At 36.1% G+C, this 20,222-nt stretch overlaps 1 protein-coding gene across 8 annotated transcripts in view; it reads left to right on the forward strand.

The window, feature by feature from the left end:
- CYLD (CYLD lysine 63 deubiquitinase) overlaps positions 1 to 17,966 on the forward strand; it is a 69,796-nt gene extending 51,830 nt beyond the window's left edge. For all 8 annotated transcript variants that reach the window (XM_081274366.1, XM_081274369.1, XM_081274368.1 and 5 more), the window contains 8 exons: positions 742 to 864; positions 2,935 to 3,026; positions 4,047 to 4,113; positions 12,943 to 13,075; positions 13,999 to 14,107; positions 14,928 to 15,046; positions 15,307 to 15,523; positions 17,243 to 17,966. In XM_081274366.1, the coding sequence (XP_081130492.1) occupies positions 742 to 864; positions 2,935 to 3,026; positions 4,047 to 4,113; positions 12,943 to 13,075; positions 13,999 to 14,107; positions 14,928 to 15,046; positions 15,307 to 15,523; positions 17,243 to 17,427 (1,045 nt within the window). In that variant the 3' untranslated portion in view covers positions 17,428 to 17,966. The remainder of the gene's footprint in view (positions 1 to 741; positions 865 to 2,934; positions 3,027 to 4,046; positions 4,114 to 12,942; positions 13,076 to 13,998; positions 14,108 to 14,927; positions 15,047 to 15,306; positions 15,524 to 17,242) is intronic.
- The last annotated feature ends 2,256 nt before the right edge of the window (positions 17,967 to 20,222 follow it).

Raw genomic sequence — 20,222 nt, forward strand, 5'->3', positions numbered from 1 at the left:
TAGCTCAATCCATGGGGCGACATGCCTGTGTCCGAAGATGGTCCTCAAACTTCCAGGACCAGGGCAATATCCAGGTCACTAAGAGATGTAGTGAGGGTCAGAGCCTCTCCGGCTCAGGGAAGGAGAATGTGAATTCAGACTGGATCCCACAGTTACTCACTCACAAGTGATTTTAAGGGAATTTAGGTATTCGCAAAGTGGCAAAAGGGAGATAATGTTTGAGATAGAATGTTCCATGGAAACACCCGTTGTGTGTTCCTTTCTCTTGCTCTGTCTTTGGGGGTGGCCTTCCTAGAATTCAGTCAACCTGTGACAGCAGACATCAGGAAGGTACACTCACCCCCTGAAACCTGACCCTCTGCCTCATTTGAGTATCGCACTGAGTTGCTTTTGCTTTGAGAAGTAGTTTCCAAACGTCCTCCTGTGTTGTCTATTGTGGTGTGACTCAGATTTGTAGACCCCCTTTTAACTTTTGCAAAGAAGTTTTTTCATCATATTTTTATCCTTTAACACTATCAATCTATAGTTTGCCTTCTTTCTTAACCTGAAAGAATCTGAAGATGGGACCTGGGGGGTCTTCACAGGGCTCTTGGTTGCCCATGTTCATGAAGAACGTGAATGTTTATGCTCTTTGTTCTCTTAGACTTTGCTTCTTTTCCTTTTGTGATTCTTTTTTAGAATCCATTTCTTGAAAAATGATCTGTTTATATCATGAGGGAAAATAATGATTTTATTTTGCAGCTTATTTGCTTTTAGTTCTGTTCTGGATACTGTGTTACTTAGACCCAAAGAAAAGAATGATGTAGAATATTATAGTGAAACTCAAGAGCTGCTGAGGACAGAAATAGTTAATCCTCTGAGAATGTAAGTACAAGGAAGATTTTTTGCCTTTAGATGGTATTCTGTTTGCTGTTATCCTGTCTAGTAGTAAATTTATGTCCTGCTTTCCTGTAATAAGAAATGGGAAAAAATTAGTTGTCATGGTGAAATACTGATTTTATTTTAGGCTTTGTTCTTTGTATTTCCATTGCTTATTTAATTTCTTAAGTCTGACCAATGCATAGAACATAGTGTATTCCTTGAAATGCTTTGAACCATTTTAGTGGAGTATGCAATAAGTTAGCAATTACAGTAGGTATAGAAAACTGATACATAGCATTTGGGTTTCTTATCTTTTGAAACAGTTTATTCCAACAGTACTACTAATAATAATCATACTAGTTAGCAAATTAGTACAGTATGGCTTCTTAATTTATATCAAAGAAAAAAGTAGGGAAAATTTTTATTTATAGAATAGCTACTATTCAATATTTCTGTATTAGAAACAGATGAGATGTATTTTAGTAGCATGTTTTATTTTGAGGAATATATTTAGGCCTCTTTCCATCTTTCCATCTAATTTTAATCAGGTGCTTAATCAGGTGATTCTTTTTTCATTCCTGGTTTAGAAATTAGAATGAAAACATTTTTTTTTTTTTTTTTGCTTTTGGCCACAGGAAGCAATTTGAACTAATCTAATCGCAAGTGACAGAACACCATTTAGTAAAGATTTTTGATAAGAGGTAATAGAGAGATATGATAATGTCACATTATAAAATTTAAACTCTGAAGAATTAGGCCATGAATCATAAAACAAATTTGGAAATACAGAGAGAAAAGTATGTAATTTAAGTTCTGTATTAAGACTAATTAAAAATTTGTGACATATTTTTCCATTAAAACAAAATATAGTTTAATATTTTGACCCAAAAAAGAAAAAAAAATAATACTGAAATACAATGAGTGTTCCAGTGACCTACTATATTTTATGACTGGGAAAGTTAATTATAAGAGAATAAATTATCCCATTTATGTCTTTTGTTTTCTTTAAATTCTGTAATGAATTTTATAATTGTCTTATCCTTTAAGATGAGTATGAATCTTGATTTTCACATTAATTTTTTGTCTTATGCCAACTTAGTTCTCTATTTCTTACTCCCAGGTAATTGATACTAGAACAAGATAGGTCAAATTCAAAATTCTTTAAACATATTGCCACTTCTTCCTTTACAAAACATCATAAGTCCATTAATAAACATTTTTTGTATACTGTTGTCCCCCCAGTTAGAGTCATAGTTTATGACGCTCTAATCCCATTCACTTCAAAAAGCTTGTCAGGTGACCTTTTGCGGTCAAGAGTCCCTGTGTTTGCATCTCTATTTTAGCTAACTGGTTTTTTGATAATAAAACCCTGCTCTCAAAAGCAGAGACCCTATCTTTTCAACCTTTCCCCTTCTCCCAGGGGCTAATCCCTTGGGTGACTGTGTAAGTGGTAGCTGCTCAGTGTATGTTGGTTGCAGAGAACTAATGAGTAAATATAAAACAGTATAAAAATGAACATAAGATTGGCTGGTTCTGACTTGTGTTAAGCCCATGGTGGAGTTTTGTCAAGGATCTCATTGATTTTATCCTGTAGTCAGACAAGATGAAAGAAAATGGTGTAATGGTGACGATTGGTTTGATTATAGGTTTTAGTTTCAATACCTCATCAATTCCCTTTCTCATTTCCTTTGGAAGTTGTTTCTTCTTTAGTATTAAAAGGATGTTCTCTCTCAAAATAATATATTCTGTTTTATAATGTAAATTTTTAAAAAATTTTTAGGCAAATATTATTTAAAAATCCATCATCCCAAACTTTTAACATTATTTTTTCTTTTATTAGTATTTAACAATCATTTTTAAGGTATATAATAGTGTTTGGGATAATTCTAGTTCTAGTTCTGTAATTTTTCATTCTTTAATCAAAGCTTATATTTGTGTTCTTCAAAATCATTGCCTCGTCTATTAATTCATGACATACTGGAGTTGTTATAAGAAATGTCTCATTATTAAGACATGTTGAATAATTTACTATATAAGCCCATGTCAACAATTAATAGTTTTTTCCTAACATAGATATGGATATGTATGTGCCACAAAAATTATGAAACTGAGGAAAATACTTGAAAAAGTTGAGGCTGCATCAGGATTTACCTCTGAAGAAAAAGGTGACCACCTTAATTTATACTATATGCATTGAAAATGACTCAAAAAGATATGAATATGCTAATTGCTAGCTGAAACATTGTTTGTGTGGTGTCGGGTATAGTTTTAGCTTAGAATTTGTGGGGAGCAGAGCTGGGCATATGGCTCAGGGGTAGCATACTTATCCAGCATGCAAGAGGCCCTGGGCTCTATCCTGTCCCCACCACTGAAAAATTAGAGTTTTGTCAAGGATTTCTTTGAGCTCATTATAATGCAAACAAGATAAACAAAAAGGAATTGTTTTTCTATGTGACACACAATTTTCTCCATGTTTTATAAATTCATCTTTTCTTCTACAAGTGAAGAATGATGTGGAAGAATGAACCCCTTTAAGAAGCTGGCTGGTTCTAGTGTATTAAATGAATAGATGCAAGAAAGAGTTCTTTTCTTTCCCCCATCCCTGACCCTCTGAGTCACTTCTCTCCTGTGGGGAAGGGTACAGTGAGTCGTCTATGTGTACCATTGGTTTTCCTTGTAAATAGAAGGTACAAAATGGCCTTATATGTACAAATATACATATGTACATATGTTTATGGTCAGTATTTTATTCTGTTCATAGCTAATGGATTTTCTCAAAGATTTAACTTCTGACTTTGACCTTATTAGCAATGTACTTGTAACCAGCTATAATGTTTGGAGGCTGATAGTTATTTAACCAGCAGGAAAAAGAGGGCACACTTCAGGTTTTATTCTATTTAATCTTAAACCCTCCAAACCAAAAATTATTTCACTGTATATAAGTGATTATATCCTTTCAAATATAATACAATTATATCAAAATTGAAATATAATACTTTACTATAGCCTTCAAATTTTGTTTGTATTTTTTCCTTTGTCAGGAAAAATTGAAAACTATGAGTTTAATTGGAATACTACTGAATGAACAAAATCGAATTCAGTGTAGAAATATGATTGTAATAAGTAAAGAATAAAAGGATTTTAGCATTTTGTCTGTGACTTATTTGATTTTTATTTTCTCCTAGATCCTGAAGAATTCTTAAATATCCTGTTTCATCATATTTTAAGAGTAGAACCATTACTAAAAATAAGGTAACTTTTAAATTATGATAGAAGTATTGTTTAGGGCTCTTAATCCTGTGAGGCAGGTATACATGCAAATGCATCTTAATCATTGATATCTCTGTCGTGCCAGACTTGACTTAAAGAACAAATCCAGTGGCAGTTTATGTCTTTAACCCACAAAATAAAAATTACTTCATTTTCTTATAAACTATAAATGAATGTTTTTGTAATTTCAGTTAATGAACCTTGTAAGATGATCTCATTCTAACTTAGTCAAACACTGGAAGAACATTGCTTTTGGCCACCCACCAGTCAGCCACCAGTCGGCTCCTGTGTCCTAAGTTTTTTAAAATGGTCTTTTCCTTCCCCACAAGTTGAAGGACACCTCAAATTTAATGCCTTGAAGTTCTTAGTCTAGGTGGCTGGACTTCCCAGGTAGTTTGAGTGTCCGAGTCTAAATGGGAGACAGTTTTCCATTTTGGCCTGGGTTTCTCTGTGAAAATGCTGGTAATGTACTATCCTCTTCCTTAAAAGCTGATCATAGGCAAACACTCTTACCTCTGTGCCTTGAGTGATGTTGTTTGATGCCAGTGTGGAGCTGATGGGTGAGAAGGAAGAAAGAGGGGAGTGCCACAATTATAATCATGATGGTGTTTGGGAAGTTCTAAGAAATGAAATAAGACATGGTACAAAAGCATCAGGTACCCATTTATTACCTGGACAAGCATAATATAGTCATGTGTACATCTAGAAAATCCTAGAAAATTGTCTAGAAATTGTTAGAATTAACAAAAGAGTTTGTAATTTAGCCATGTAAAAATAACCATGGAAAAATCAATCGCATTTTTATATACCTGCAAACCCAAAGGAAAAAGGGACAATTTCATGCTTAATGAAGGTAAAATATTAAGCAACCAATTTTCTTGAGATGGATTTTTAAAAAGACTTAAACAGAGCTGAAAGATAATTTAATTAGTGAGAAAGACTGTTTTTTAAGTAGGAAAATTAAATAACTCGAAGATGCTAATTTTTTTGTTTGGTACCAGGGATTGAACTCAGGGGCACTCCATCACTGAGCCATATCCCCAGCCTTATTTTTGTATTTTTATTTAGAGACAGGGTCTCACTGAGTTGCTGAGCACCTTGTGGTTGCTGAGGTTGACTCTGAACTTGCAGTCCTCCTGCCTCAGCCTCCCGAGCTGTTGGGATTACAGGTGTATACCACCACACCCAGCTAAAGATGCTAATTTTTATAACATAGTTTTCACATAAGCAGGACTTAGCTTTTTTTCTTAACTGAAGAAGGTGATTTTAGAGTTCTCTATCAAGTGAAGTGGGAAAAATATTGAATAATTCTTTTATTTAAAAAGTCCTATTATAAGCTTAAAAAGGCAAAGCAATAGACACTAAAATAGTATGTGATACTGGTATAACATAGAATTATCAATCAATAGAACTGGACGGAAAGCTCAGTAGTATTCCAGTATCTTGGAAATCATCCTTCAAACACAAATGAGGAAAGAAAGATATACACAATGCAGGGCACCTGGCGGGCAGTCGCAGAGAAGAAGGTCAGTTTTGTTTTTCATCTCTTAAAGAAATAAATTCCATATTCTAAAAACAGTTTTTTTTTTTCCTTTTATTTCCCTAACCCAGCACACCTAAATGGTGCCATGCCTCCTGTGTTAGCCTGGGTGGAGACCTCAGTGGCTCTCAGGGAGTGAGGAAGGGTCAGACCTGATGGAGTCGGGGGCCTTGGAGTCTGGAGCGAGCTGGGGAGCCCTCCACCCCTGAGGGCTCACTGATCCCCACCCCTAGGCAACCTCTGTTATTGCAAGTCACTGTTTAAAGACAATAAAAGGATATTTTAAGTTAGTACTTTTTCCCCAAATGTCATTTTTCTCCTGAACTCATCTCTTTCTGCCTGAGGGAGAATCAGTGGAGCAGCAACAAGAGGACCTTACAAACCAGAGTAATAAATAGTCCAACGGAGAGCTAGCTATTAGACAGTTTTAAATGATTGAGGAGACAGAAGAGGGACTAGATACCAGTGGAGGTTAAAAGATTTGATCAACAGCATCAAAAGATCAACAGAAGCAAATAGGCAAGAGTGGAATTACCAGAAATAGGAAATACGTCATGGGTGGAGGAAGGACCTCACCAGGGGTAGTGCACCCTGAGCACAGAGTCAGAGAACAAGGAGTGGACGAGCCGTGAGGAGGGTACACCCTCACACAGAGAGGGGACAGGGAAGGAGCAGCCGTGCAGGAGACCTTCAGAACTTCTGACAGACTTAAATTCTAAGAATAAAGATGTACAGAATTCTTTAAGAAGCAGGAGTAAATTACCGCTGAGAGACTTATTACAACATGTACTTTAGAAAGACAGACTGGATCTAGAATGAAAGAGTGGGATTCAAGAAACACGGAAGAATCAAGAAATTGGTGAACTTGGGTAAATTAACTTTCACATTTAAAAAATAGTGACATTGCTGTAATAACAGTGAGTAATTAACTGCATGTGCAGCATGAAGGTAGAGCTCAGTCATGGCCACTGAATGAGAAGGTGGTAATCAGAGGCAGGCAGAGCAGAGCAGAGCAAAACAGAGAAAAAACAAGCGGGACAGCATCCTCCATCAGGAAGCAAACGGGAGTTTTCTATTCAATGCCGAGTCCTTCTCATTATAGAAGGTGGTCTGAGTATTCCTTGTGGATGTCTGTGGGGTAACCCAGGACAAGGGAACGTTAGTGGCTACCCATTATAGTCTGTGTGGCAACGGTAGATAGACCAAAAAATATCTGAGTCCACGAGTGTTCTCATGTCCTCATCGATGTCCAATTTCTTTTGAAGTGGACCCATTTATACCCTTCTGCCCTTGGGTTTTCCTTAGTGGAGAATAGTTCTAGGTTCAGAGTTGGCTGCAGTCATATAAACCTTGTCGTGATTCCTTAGGGTTTTAGCCTTCCAAAACCTAAGGAGTGAGGTTCGCATCCCATTCTTCTGCCCCATGTCACAGAGCCCTGTGCTTTCTACTTCTGGGTATTTGTTTTTTTCTCTGTGTTTGCAAGTCAGTGCTCCCTTAAATACCTCTCCTTCCCTGTCACCATCATTATTTCTACTTCTTTTGTCTTTTTAAATCTTCATTTGTTCTTTTTAGTTATACATGATAGTGGAATGTATTTTGATATATCATGCATATATGGAGTACAATTGCCCATTTTTGTGGTTGTACATGATGTGTATTAATATATGAACATAGGAAAGTTATGTCTGATTCATTCTACTATCTTTCCCATTCCCCCCACTCCAATCTGATGCACACCCCCGCCCCACCCTGCCACCTATTGTGAGTCAGCATCTACATGTCAGAGAGAACATTCAGCCTGGATTTTTGGGATTGTGTTATTTCACTTAGCATGATAGTTTCTAGTTCCATCCATTTAATGGCAAACACCATAATTTCATTCTTCTTTATGGCTGAGTAATATTCCATTGTGTATATGTACCATATTTTCTTTATACATTCATCTGTTGAATGGCACCTAAGTTGGTTTCAGAGCTTAGTTCTTATGAATTGAGCTGCTAGGTGCATTGATGTGGCCACATCACTGTAGTATTGCTAATTTTAAGTCCTTTGGTTATATGCCAAGGAGTAGGATAACTGGGTCAAATAGTGGTTCCATATCAAGTTTTCTGAGGAATCTCTGTACTGCTTTCCAGAGAGGTGGTACCAATTTGCAGTCCCACCAGCAATGTATGAATATACCTTTTTCTCCACATCCTCTTCAATATTTATTGTTACTTGTGTTCTTGATAATTGTCATTCAGACTGAAGTGAGATGAAATCTCAATGCAGTTTTAATTTGCATTTCTCTAATTATCAGTGATGTTGAACTTTTTTTATATATTTTATATACATTTGTATTTCTTCTTCTGTGAAGTATCTGTTCAGTTCCTTTGCCCATTTATTGATTTGGGTTTTTGTGTGTGTGTGTGTGTGTGTGTGTGTGTGTGTGTGTGTGTGTTAAGTTTTTTGAGTTCTTTGTATAACCTGGAGATTAATGCTGTGTCTGAGGTGTGGGGGTGGCAAAGATTTTCTCCCATTCTGTTGGCTCTCTGTTCACGTTCTTGATGGTTTTCTTTGCTGTGAAGAAGCGTTTTAGTTTGGTACCACCCCATTTATTGATTCTGGGATTTTACTTCTTCCACTTTAGAAGTCTTGTTAAGGAACTTGGTTCCTAAGCTGACATGACAGAGACTTGGGCCTACTTTTTCTTCTAGTAGTTGCAGGGTCTCTGGTCTAATGCGTAGGTCCTTGATCTCCTTTGAGTTGAGTTTTGTGCAGGGTGAGAGCTAGGGGTCTAATTTCATTTTGCTGCATATGGATTTCCAGTTTTCCCAGCAGCATTTGTTGAAGAGGCTGTCCTTCCTCCAGTGCATGTTTGTGGTGCCTTTGTCTAGTATGAGATTACTGTATTTATGTGGGTTTGTCTTCTGTTCTGTGTGTCTTCTGTACCATTGCTCTTCATGTCTGTTTTGGTGCTAATACCATGCCATTTTTGTTATTGTAGCTTTGTAGTATATTGAAGGTTGGTATTATGATGCCTCCTGCTTCACTTTTCTCACTGAGGATTGCTTTGGCTATTCTGGGCCTCTTATTTTTCCAAGTGAATTTCTTGATTGCTTTTTCTATTTCTATGAAGAACATCATTGGAATAGGAATTGCATCAAACCTGTTCAGTGCTTTTGGTAGTATGGCCATTTTGACAATATTAATTCTGCCTATCCAAAACCATGGAGATCTTTCTGTCTTCTAAGGTCTTCTTCAAATTCTTTCTTAGATTTATGTAGTTTTTGTTGTAGAGGTCTTACTTTTTTTTTGGACATATGTGAGAGAATCATGTGATTTTGTCTTTAAGTCTATTGATGTGATGAATTACATTTATTGATTTCCATATGTTAAACCAATCTTGCATTCCTGGGATGAACCCCACTTGATCATGGTACACTATTTTTTAATTATGTTTTTGTATGCAATTTGCCACATTTTATTAAGAATTTTTGTATCTATGTCCGTCAGGGATATTGATCTGACATTTTCTTTTCTTGATGTGTCTTTGTTTTTTGTATAAGGGTGATGCTACCTTCATAGAATGAGTTTAGAAGGGTTTCTTTCTTTTCTATTTCATGGAATAATTTGAGGAGGATTGGTGGTAATTTTTCATTGAAGGTCTGGTAGAGAATCTGGTTCTGAGCTTTTGTGGTAGGCTTTTGATGGCATCTTTAATTTTATTGCTTGAAATTGATCTGTTTAAATTTTCTGTGTCCTCCTAATTCAATTTAGGTAAGTCATATGTCTCCAGAAATTTGTTGATGTCTTCAAGGTTTTCTATTTAGAGTATAAATTCTCAAAATAATTTTTGATTATCATCTGTATTTCAGTTTTATCCATTGTGATATTTCCTTTTTCATAATGAATTTTAGTAATTTGAGTTTTTTTTCTTTCTCTTTTTTAGCATGGCTAAGGGTTTATCAATTTTATTTATTTTTTTCAAAGAACCAGCTTTTTTATTCTAATTTGTTACATATGACAACAGAATGCATTACAGTTCACATTACACATACAGAGCACAATTTTTCATATCTCTGGTTGTATATAAAGTATATTCACACTATTCGTATCTTCGTACATGTACTTAGGGTAATGATGTCCATCTCGTCCCACCAAAAGAACCAACTTTTTGTTTATCAATTTTTTGTATTGTTTCTTTTGTTTCAATTTCATTGATTTCCTTTTTTTCTACTGCTTTTGTATGATTTGTTCTTCTTTTTCTAGGACTTTGAGATGTAATGTTAGGTTATTTATTTGTTGACTTTCTATTGTTTTAATGAATGAACTCAATGCAATGAACTTCCCTCTTAGCACTGCCTCCATGGTGTCCCAGAGATTTTGATATTGCTATTCTCATTTACCTCTAAGTATTTTTTAATTTCATCCCTGATTTATTCTGCTATCCATTGGTCATTCAATAGCATCCTATTTATTCTCCAGGTGTTAGAGTAGCTTCTATTTTTAATTTTACCACTGATTTCTAATTTCATTCCATTATGATTGATAGAATGCAAGGTATTATCTCTGGGGTTTTTTTTTTGTATTTTTTAAGAGTTGCTTTGTGGTCTCTTTTAGAGAAGGATCTGTTTGCTGCTGAGAAGAAAGTGAATTCAGTTATTCATTGATGAAATATTCAAAATATATCTGTTAAGTCTAAATTATTAATTGTATTTTTTATTCTATAGCTGCTTTATTTAGTTTTTGTTTAGAGGATCTATTCAGTGGAGAGGGGTGTGTTAAAGTCACCCAGTACTATTATGTTATGGTCTGTTTGATTCTTGACATTGAGAAGGGTTTGTTTGATGTACATGGATGCTCCATTATATGCAGGAATAAATATTTATGCTTGTTATGTCTTGTTGGTATATAATTCCCTTAATCAGTATGAAATGTCTTTCTTTGTTCCTTCTGATTAACTTTGGCTTGGAATCTGCTTTATGTGATATCAGGATAGAAACCCCTGCTTACTTATGGGATCTATGTGAATGATATGTTTTTTCCTAACCTTTTATCTTCAGTCTGGGGATGTCTTTGCCTATGAGGTAAGTGTCTTGGAAACAGCATATTGTTGGGACTTGTTTTTTTAATCCAGTTTGCCAGTCTGTGTCTTTTGATGGATGAGTGTAGGCCATTTACATTCAATGTTATTATTGAGAAATGATTTTTATTCCCTGTCATTTTGATATATTTCTGGTTTTTAATTTGAATTAGTTTTTCCTTTAATTGACTGTGCTTCTATTGTATCCTCCCTTAGCTGCTTTTCACTTTTGTTTTTAATATCTTCTTTATGAAAAATTGAGTACATTTTATAGAGCAGGCTTTCTAATGGTGAATTCTTTTAACTTTTGTTTATCATGGAAAGTTTTTATTTCATTGCAAATTCTGAAGCTTAATTTTGCTGGGTATAATATTCTTGGCATCCATTTTCTTTCAGAGCTTGATATATATTATTCCAAGACCTCTTAGCTTTGAGGGTCTGAATTGAAAAATAAACTGAGATCTGGATCAGTTTCCCTCGAAACATGACTTGTCATTCTTCCCTGGCAGCCTTTAAAATTCTATCCTTATTCTGTGTATTAGGGTTTTTTCTGTTGTGATTTTGTATATTTGTGGTCCTGTAAGCCTGACTGGAGCCGCAGCAGCTGCGATGCTGGAAATTACTTCCTTATTTTATTATATCCAATCTCCGGACTCCCCAATCTGCTTTGAATGTCCAGTATTAAAGTCCGTAACCCCCCCCACACCCTTTGTTTTTCATTCACCCACCTTGCCAAGAAACTGCCTGTCTGCTTAGTTTCACACCATGGAATAGCCAGGAGAGTGACCTTTTCTATCCTACTATCTTGAAACTCCCATTTCGACTTCTTTTAACTACTCACCTCCACTACTTTCAACTTTTTTAGTTTCTTGTCTTAATTTTTTTCCCTGTTTGCTATTTTTCCATGATTTTTGACTTTCACAGGAAAAAAATCCTGGCTTTTTGTAGCCATCAACAACCAATTAAAATGTTGGTACAGCATAACTGTCAAGTTTTCAAGTTATCATCTATTCTTATTATTGTGGATTCTCAAAAATCTGCCTTGTTACCAGACAAATTGTGTTTATTTGGGGACCTAATTTGTTTTGGGAAATGGAAGATTTCCTTGTTTATTTTTTCTTTCAGTATTGGGGATTGAACCCAGGGTGCACTATCACTGAGCAACATCTAAAGCCCTTTTTGTTTTTATTTTGAGACAGAGTCTCACCAAGTTGCTGATGCTAGTCTCGAACTTGTGATCCTCCTACCCTAGCCTCCTCAGTTGATGGGATTATAGGCATGTGCTGCCACTTCCCACTGGAAGTGGAAGGTTTCTGCAGGCTGGTCTCTGAATTGCTGATGTTTTATTATGAAGACTATGTTAATATTTTTTTCTTAAAATTTTTGAAATCTAGATATATATATCTTGAAAAAAATAGTCTTACTCTAAACTCAGAAATTCTTTAAAAAAGTTAATAGTAAACTTAAAGATTATTAATCCTTTTGATAGAGTTAGTCTTACAGATTAATGGCATTCTGTAGTAAAATATTTAGAAGGGAAAATGCTCAATATAAGGGTTCCACTGTGGTTGGCATATTGCATGTTCTTACTTGGCATTTACTGAATAAATGAGTGACCCTCTAAAGAGTCAGCCTGCTCTAGCAGAAAGAATGTGATAAATAGTTGCTAGCACCCCTGGGTTCCATACCTTGATCTGCTGGTAAGTTAATATTCTTATCTATTAAAAAAAAAGAAAAAGAAAAAGTTAAGTTTTGTCTAGAAGGTCTTCTAAGAGTCTGTCTTAGTTACATAAGAATTTATTGTCTTGTTTTAAGCATTAAGTGTAGTTTGCTGAATGCTGAATTTGGATGGTAAACTAAATGATTTTAGCTTCTGGCTATTGTTCACACAGTGTTTCTTGACTGGCGATGTTATTTCATGATTTTTCTCCTGGTCATCAAGAGAACTTTTGAATATAAAACTAAGACAAGAAATCATTTAAAGGTCTGCTGCATTATTACATTTAGGTCAACCGGGTTGCTGTCTTTTCCTCTGTTGTCAGGACTATGCAAAGCCATACCATCCCTTTCACATTCTTTTGTTCTTAAATCCTGTTGGAATGACTTTACATTCTGATTTAAGCATTTAATAATAAAGTACATATTTACTTTACTCTGATTTAAGCACTTAATAATAAAGTACATATTTTTTTCTGTGTGCTTTTAGATCAGCAGGTCAAAAAGTACAAGATTGTTACTTCTATCAAATTTTTATGGAAAAAAATGAGAAAGTTGGTGTTCCTACAATACAGCAGTTGTTAGAATGGTCTTTTATCAACAGTAACCTGAAATTTGCAGAGGTTAGTAACACCCACTCACTGTGTTTTATGTGATGGGTTCTTAAGACTACTGGTAGATTCAATGTCTGATGATTTTAACCAAGAATAGTTTGAAACACACTTTGTTAAAAAAGCACAAATTTTAAAAAATGTACATTATTTCAACTTTGTCCTTATAGAAAATTCTTTAGACTAAAGATTGAACTTTTTAGATTTTTGTTGCCAAAGAAAACATGATGCTGATTTGTAACTTGAATACTTTTTATATAGTTTAATGCAAAGAAACATTGATTTTTAAAAAATAATTGTCATTTTACCTGAGCATATTATTCAATTATATTAAAAGGGAATATTTATTTTCCCTACATTAAGAGGCAGTGTCAACAAATTCATTTATGTTGGGTTGTTAATGAACAAGTGATAAAAATCAGTTTTTTTTTTTACTATGAGTATTCTTATGATGTTAGTAGTGTGTGCTTATGGCTTATTTTTTATTGTATTCATCTCTGAACAGATGTTCTGATTAAATCTTAATAGCCATAGGTATTTATTTTTAAGGAATCTCATCCTTCTGAAGACTGTTTCTGTATTATATTTGAAAGAAAAAAAAACCTCTTTCTCTAAAACTTTGATTAAATATAAACCTAGAGTTAAATGGCACTATAGTCACTGTATTATTTGGCACCTGAGGTTGTTGCTCCCTGACCTCTTGGAGTGGGTGTGTCTTGTGGCTGGGGACTATGTGAAGACTTGTGGCTGGTATTTTGCTGCTCTGTGTCCACTCATGTATGAGCCACTCCACATTCACCTGTGCATCCAGTTTTACAGACCACCAGCATCATGGCAACAATCACCGCTTAGTTTGACAGCTAGGACTATTTCAGTTTCATAGGGAAAATTGTTTTTCAGCATTTTGATTTCTAAAAATATGTATTTCTTTTAAGGCACCATCATGTCTAATTATTCAGATGCCTCGATTTGGAAAAGACTTTAAACTATTTAAAAAAATTTTTCCTTCTCTGGAATTAAATATAACAGATTTACTTGAAGACAGTAAGTATAAGATTGCTGTTTGTTTGTTTTCCTTTTTAAGAAATTGTCAGGTCATTCTCATTAGTGGTAGATATAATACTTCTAAAAGCTGTAATCCAGAATCTGAAGAGTTTGGACACACTAAGCCAGGAATTTTAATTCTTGAAATTTATTTCAAAAAATAATCAGAGATGAAAGTAAACATATTATATATAGATATTATTATTGTAATAGGATTAAAAAATTAGTCACAACCTAAATATTAATATGAAGGGAGTAGTTAAATGAATTGTATATCTATACAATGAAACTTCTGCCACTAAAATTCTCTTTTTGAAGACCAGTGTGTATACAAATGGTCCTGGTGTAGTATCAGGTGGAAAGGTTGTTACATTAGTTTCTACAAGAGAAGCCTATGCAGATATGTGTCTATATAAACACCACCAATGTGCATATTTGTAAGTATTCATATGTAAAATTATTAGTGAAAATCCATAATATCAACAGTGGTTATCCCTTGCTAACTAAAATATAGATACCTTCAGTTTTCTTCTTCACACTTCTTTGTATTTTTGAATTTTCATTAAATGATGTTTTATAACCAGAGAGGAAAGCACCCTAGAATATATTATCTTAAAAAATGTTATCTGGTCAAAGAAAATGTCTTAAAAGATATTCCAAATCGAAGAAAATCTAGTTAAAGTTTAAGAGAATGGGAGAGAGAGACTTTTTGAAGCCCTTATTGTCTTTTTTAATGCATAGTTCTTCTTTTTAACATTTTTCATGAAAGAATGCATGTGTTAAAGGCCCCTCTGCTCCCTTCCCTCTCCCCACGCTTCAGCTCCCAGGCAGTGCCGGATCTGTGGCGGGCTTGCCATGTATGAGTGCAGAGAATGCTATGACGACCCCGACATCTCAGCAGGAAAGATCAAGCAGTTTTGTAAAACCTGCAACACTCAAGTAAGTTTGCCTTTATTTAATGAATGTGGAACCTTAAGGTATTTGTAGTTGAAAACAGGTTTCAGGTTTTGAAAAGTCCTTTCAAAGGTCATGATTAACTTTAAAAATCCATAATAAAATGATATTGTTTTTGCCTCTTCTGTTGACTTGCTGTGAAGCACTTGGTGGCTGTTTATCAGGATGTCATCAAGAGAAGTGAATCCATCACTTGAAACATGAAGCAAGGTGCACTCATGCCATTCTTTCATGGTCAATTTTAGGTCCATCTTCATCCCAAGAGGTTGAATCACAAATATAACCCCGTGTCACTTCCCAAAGATTTACCTGACTGGGACTGGAGACATGGCTGCATCCCCTGCCAGAAGATGGAATTATTTGCTGTTCTCTGCATAGAAACAAGTCACTATGTTGCTTTTGTGAAGTACGGAAAGGACGATTCTGCCTGGCTCTTCTTTGACAGCATGGCGGATCGGGATGGTATTTAAAACACCTTCTTCCTTGTGTGGCAGCCTGTTAGTGTGCAGGGGAATGGCTCACAGTGGGATAGCCTCTTCTGAGTTATAAGATATTTCGTGAGAAAATCCTTTCAGGAATATGTTAATGACTTAAATAACAGCTCTGCTGCTTAAACTAAGGAGTGATATTGTTGTAATAATTGGCCATGCATATGGTCTGTATTAAAGAATCTTAAAATTCTTATTTTAGGACTGAAAGATTTTATTTTTTGCTTCCTTTCATTTTTTAATAAACCTAGTAACCGTTTATTGAGCTCTTACTGCCAAGTTCTCTGGGAATACATTAGTCATTCTATCCAAATTCTTGCAAGATGGGAGCAATTGCAGTTATTTGATATGAAATCTAAATTTTGCCCCTTTCCCTAAGAAATGAAATTGGCCAAATTATGTTGTTATATTGTGTAAATGCATGAATATGTAACAAGAAGTCTCACTATTATGTACAACTATGAGGTACCAATAAAAATGGGGAAAAAAAAGCTGAGTTTTAAGGTTCCTAAAGGTACATAACTTGTATTTAACTCAGTCTTTCTGATCTTATAATTATGGTGTTTTTTTTTTGATACACTACTGTATATTTTCTTCCAAATGGCAAAAGTTAAGAGCAGAAGTAAATACCCTCTTTGCTGAAGTAAGCCTGTTCTGCATGTAACATGTTTCACCCTGAAGTGGGGGAGCAACTGAACTTTCTGGGTCATTTGCTAGGGCACTCAGTCATCATTGGGTACACACCTGAGTGCCAGAGGCTTGAGGAGGCAGCAGGAGTGAAATAGTTGTCAAAAGAGCTACCAGCTGCTGGCCTGGAGCTTACAGGAAGGGTCATCCTAGGCAAGGCTAGGAAGTAAGTGTGACATCCAGGTCCCTTCATTCTTCTTACCCCTCAGTTTTCCTTTAGCCACTCTCTCAAGCCCTAGTCCCCATCTTCTGGTGGCTCTCTAATAACATTAGATGCCACCAGTGACAGTCTCTTGACAAGAGGCCCAGGCTCTAGATGAACAGTTCTCAACCTTGGCTCGGCTCTCAGCTGCTGGGTGCAGCCTAGCCCCTCTGTAAATGTGCCCTGCCCCAGTTAACATTTGCCCTTAACAGTGTGACTCAAAAGCACAGGAAAAGCATCAGGAGATTTTTTTTTTTTTTTTTTTTTTTTTGTTAAACTGGAAGAGCTTTTTCCTAAATCAGAGCATCTTCACGCACAGATTGATAATATTCAAAACAAACTGTACCAAAGGTATGCAAATACATTTTGAAGATATAGGGAAATGTAAATGTGTTCATTTTAGTAGATCTGCTCAAATTGGACAGACTCTTGGTAAGCATGCCGGGGTGCTCCTGTCTGGGAGGATTATGGAAATGTGAAGAGCTGAACGCTGTGCTCATACGTATAGATCACACTGTTCCCTGAATAACTGAAGAGGAGAGAATCCTGGAAATTAGGTTGTGGGATCTTTTCAGGATTACCTGTGCTTTCACCAGTTTAATTCACTGTGGCCTCAGAATCCTTTCAGATGCTGAGATGAGAAAGCTGTCACGTTAAAGGAGCTCTCACTTCTAGAAATCAGAAGTCCGCTGTTCAGAAGCTGAAAGTCAGTCTGCTCTATTCTAGGACTGCTGACTTGTTTTGGTGGGGCAGGGAGGGTCTGGAACCTCATTGCCCTAAAAAAGTTCTTTCTCTTTCTCTTAGGAGGTCAGAACGGCTTCAACATTCCTCAAGTGACGCCCTGCCCAGAGGTGGGGGAATACTTGAAGATGTCTCCGGAGGATCTGCATTCCTTGGACTCCAGAAGAATCCAAGGCTGTGCACGCAGACTTCTTTGTGATGCCTATATGTGCATGTACCAGAGTCCAACCATGAGCTTGTACAAGTAGCCGTGGTCATCTGGAGAGCTGAAGAGGCCGCGCGTACATTCCAGGGTGGCTCCTCCTCGCTGGGGCTTCTGTTCAGCGCCCATTGCCGGCAGTGGGTGTCTTTGTGGAGATGGTCTTCAGAAAAGGATTCATGTGTTTCCAAATCAACTGCTTTTGTGTTTCTGAAGTATTTAATAAGAAGCATTTTGCACTCTAGAAAGTACGTTTGTGTTGGTTTTTTAAGAAATCTAAATGAAGTTATTATTACCTGAAGCTTTAAGTTAAGTGCATTGATCATATGGTATTTTTTGGAAGCATAAAATTTTAATTGTGACACTTTAAACCTATTTTAGTCCATTGAGACTGTAAATAAATGTTTCTTCTTTATGGACCAAGGATATGAAATCATTTTTCCTTTGTAGCTATCAGATGCCTTGAGGAAGAAATAATTTGGTTTTATTAAGAGTCTACTTTCAATCCAGTTGTTAAAGCCGTACTGAGTTGACTTGTTAATTCTTTCCTATACAGTGCTGATTCTTGCATGTCTGCAATCTGCTGCGTTTCCGAGACTCCCTTAACGGTGTTGTTTTCTATTTGTTCAGTTTTTGAGATCAGTGAGTGATTCTGTCATAAAATGTCCATTTTTTGGATGTAATTTTCTTGGAGGATTATAGTAGTCAGTTGAAGCTCTATAGTCACAGGAATAACTGTCAACGAACAGGCTGCGTGTGTGTGTGTGTGTGTGTGTGTGTGAGAGAGAGAGATTCTATTTTATGGAACAGAGAATGATAAATTTTATGAAAGGATTGGAATGATAAGTAAATTATGTATTGCTATACAATTATATAGTCTATAAGAAAATAAAATTGGCATATAGAATTACTCATTAACATTTCCCCGGAGACATTATTAGACATTTAAACCTCTATTATTTTAAATATTTAAGAGGTTATTTTAAATAAATCTCTATTTAAATAAGATAGTTATTTTTTAAGTTTGATCAGTCACACTTAGTTCAGTTTGGTTTCACTTGAGATAGTGACAGTTATTAATCATATTTTATTGCAAGTTAGCAGCAGCTTTACAGCTTTATCCTCCTTCTGATTAATTAAGTAGAAAATGGATGTTTTCTTGGGTACTTTCCATAGTGTGTGTAGACCACAGTGGATGTTGTAGACTAGAACAATAGATTATAAATGTTAATACTGTGGAATGTGTATTCTCTGAGTGTTCTTTTGTGGTGTTTGTTTTTCTGGGACAACTTCCTTTTCTTGCAGAAAGACAGAAAAGATGTCATATGTACATAGCATATGACTTTATAAAGTGCTTAATGTCAAAAAATGGAGTCCTTACCAACCATGCAGTTAGCTTTTTAAAAGGCATTTTCCCTTTTAGTTTCATCATTCCATCTTGCTGTGTCTGTTAGCTTTATAAGTTCTAAGAAGGTACAGAATCGCCTTCATTTCTTAATGAAGACGTATATACGTTTTGCACAAGGCTTTGTACGGCTGCGTGCTTAGGTCAGGATGAGGTGACGACTGGAGGAGGCACAGAGACTGAGGAGCCCTGCTGGCATCACCCTCAGCTGAGTGAGGGTTGTGGGTGCAGTGACCAAGCTGTCTTCCAGCTTTGAGCAGTTCAGTCACCCTGCATGTTTATGCATTGGATGAAGAAATGGATGAAAGAGCCTATTGGCTTGATTCTGAAAGGTCCTGGGTAGGAAGAATGGGTAGGACTCTATATCCAGGTGAGACTGATTAACAGCTCTAGTGGAAAATCCAAGCTAAGGAAGATCCAGGGCCCGGCTTGCAAGGCAGAAGATTGAAGGCTTGTTTGGGTGCTTGCATGGTTTCATAGCGTGGGGGTGGAGGCTCCTTTAAGTGGGAAGGTCCTCGTCCATAATTGGTCCCAGCATCTGCTGTAAGTGGAGCTGAACATCCTTTAGTGTCACTTGGGAGCCAGCATGCAGTAACGGGTACCAGGGGCCAGCACTAGCAGGGGAGGCTGGGTTCTTGCCTTGCTCCTGAGAGCCATGGGGCCAGCTGGGAGCTTCTTCCCTACCTGTCTCTTCCCGCCCTTCTGGTTCCTGTTTCAGCAGACTGTGGTTTGTCGCGGGCACAGTCAGGGCAGAGACGGCTGATGTGCCTGTTGGTTTTTTTCATTTTCAGTCTTAAGTCCTTAATATTTCCTTAGACATTAAATGTTTCAATTAGCCTTTTTTTCTTATCAGATCTACGTTCAAAATTACAACATAGCAGAATCATCTGTTTATAACATGGTTCATGATCCATAGTTAACAAATAGAAAATATAACAAGTTCCTCCATGTCCAAATAAGTGTGTGTGTGTGTGTGTGTGTGTGTGTGTGTGTTTATAGATGAGGGAGAGAGAGAAGTAACCATGTTAATAATATAGAGGCTAAGTGTATCCCATCCCTCATTATCAGCTTTATAAAGGAGTCTGACTCCATCCATAAAAGAATGTCTCCTAAGACTGGGAAAACAGAAGAAACAGTAACAAAAATCAGCATAATACAGTTGTTATAAGAATTTTCTCCTTAGAACAGTTTAGGATTTTTGTAACTTGTATTTGTCAAATGCTTAGGTAATTCCTATCCTTTAGTTTCATTTATTTTTTCATATATGTCATTTGAGAATAAGCATGAGACAGTGATTAATCTTATGGCACTTATATTGTCACTCAAATTCCTGGTTGTTTAAATGTGTCCTCTTCATAAATCCAGGAGTTACTCCCCTGTTCAGGGGGATTGGCTGGATCTCAATATCCATCTAGGTTATTTTGCATCTATTTGGATGA

This window comes from Spermophilus citellus, assembly GCF_964194105.1.
Source record: "Spermophilus citellus genome assembly, chromosome: 18".
Classification (NCBI taxonomy): Eukaryota; Metazoa; Chordata; class Mammalia; order Rodentia; family Sciuridae; genus Spermophilus; species Spermophilus citellus.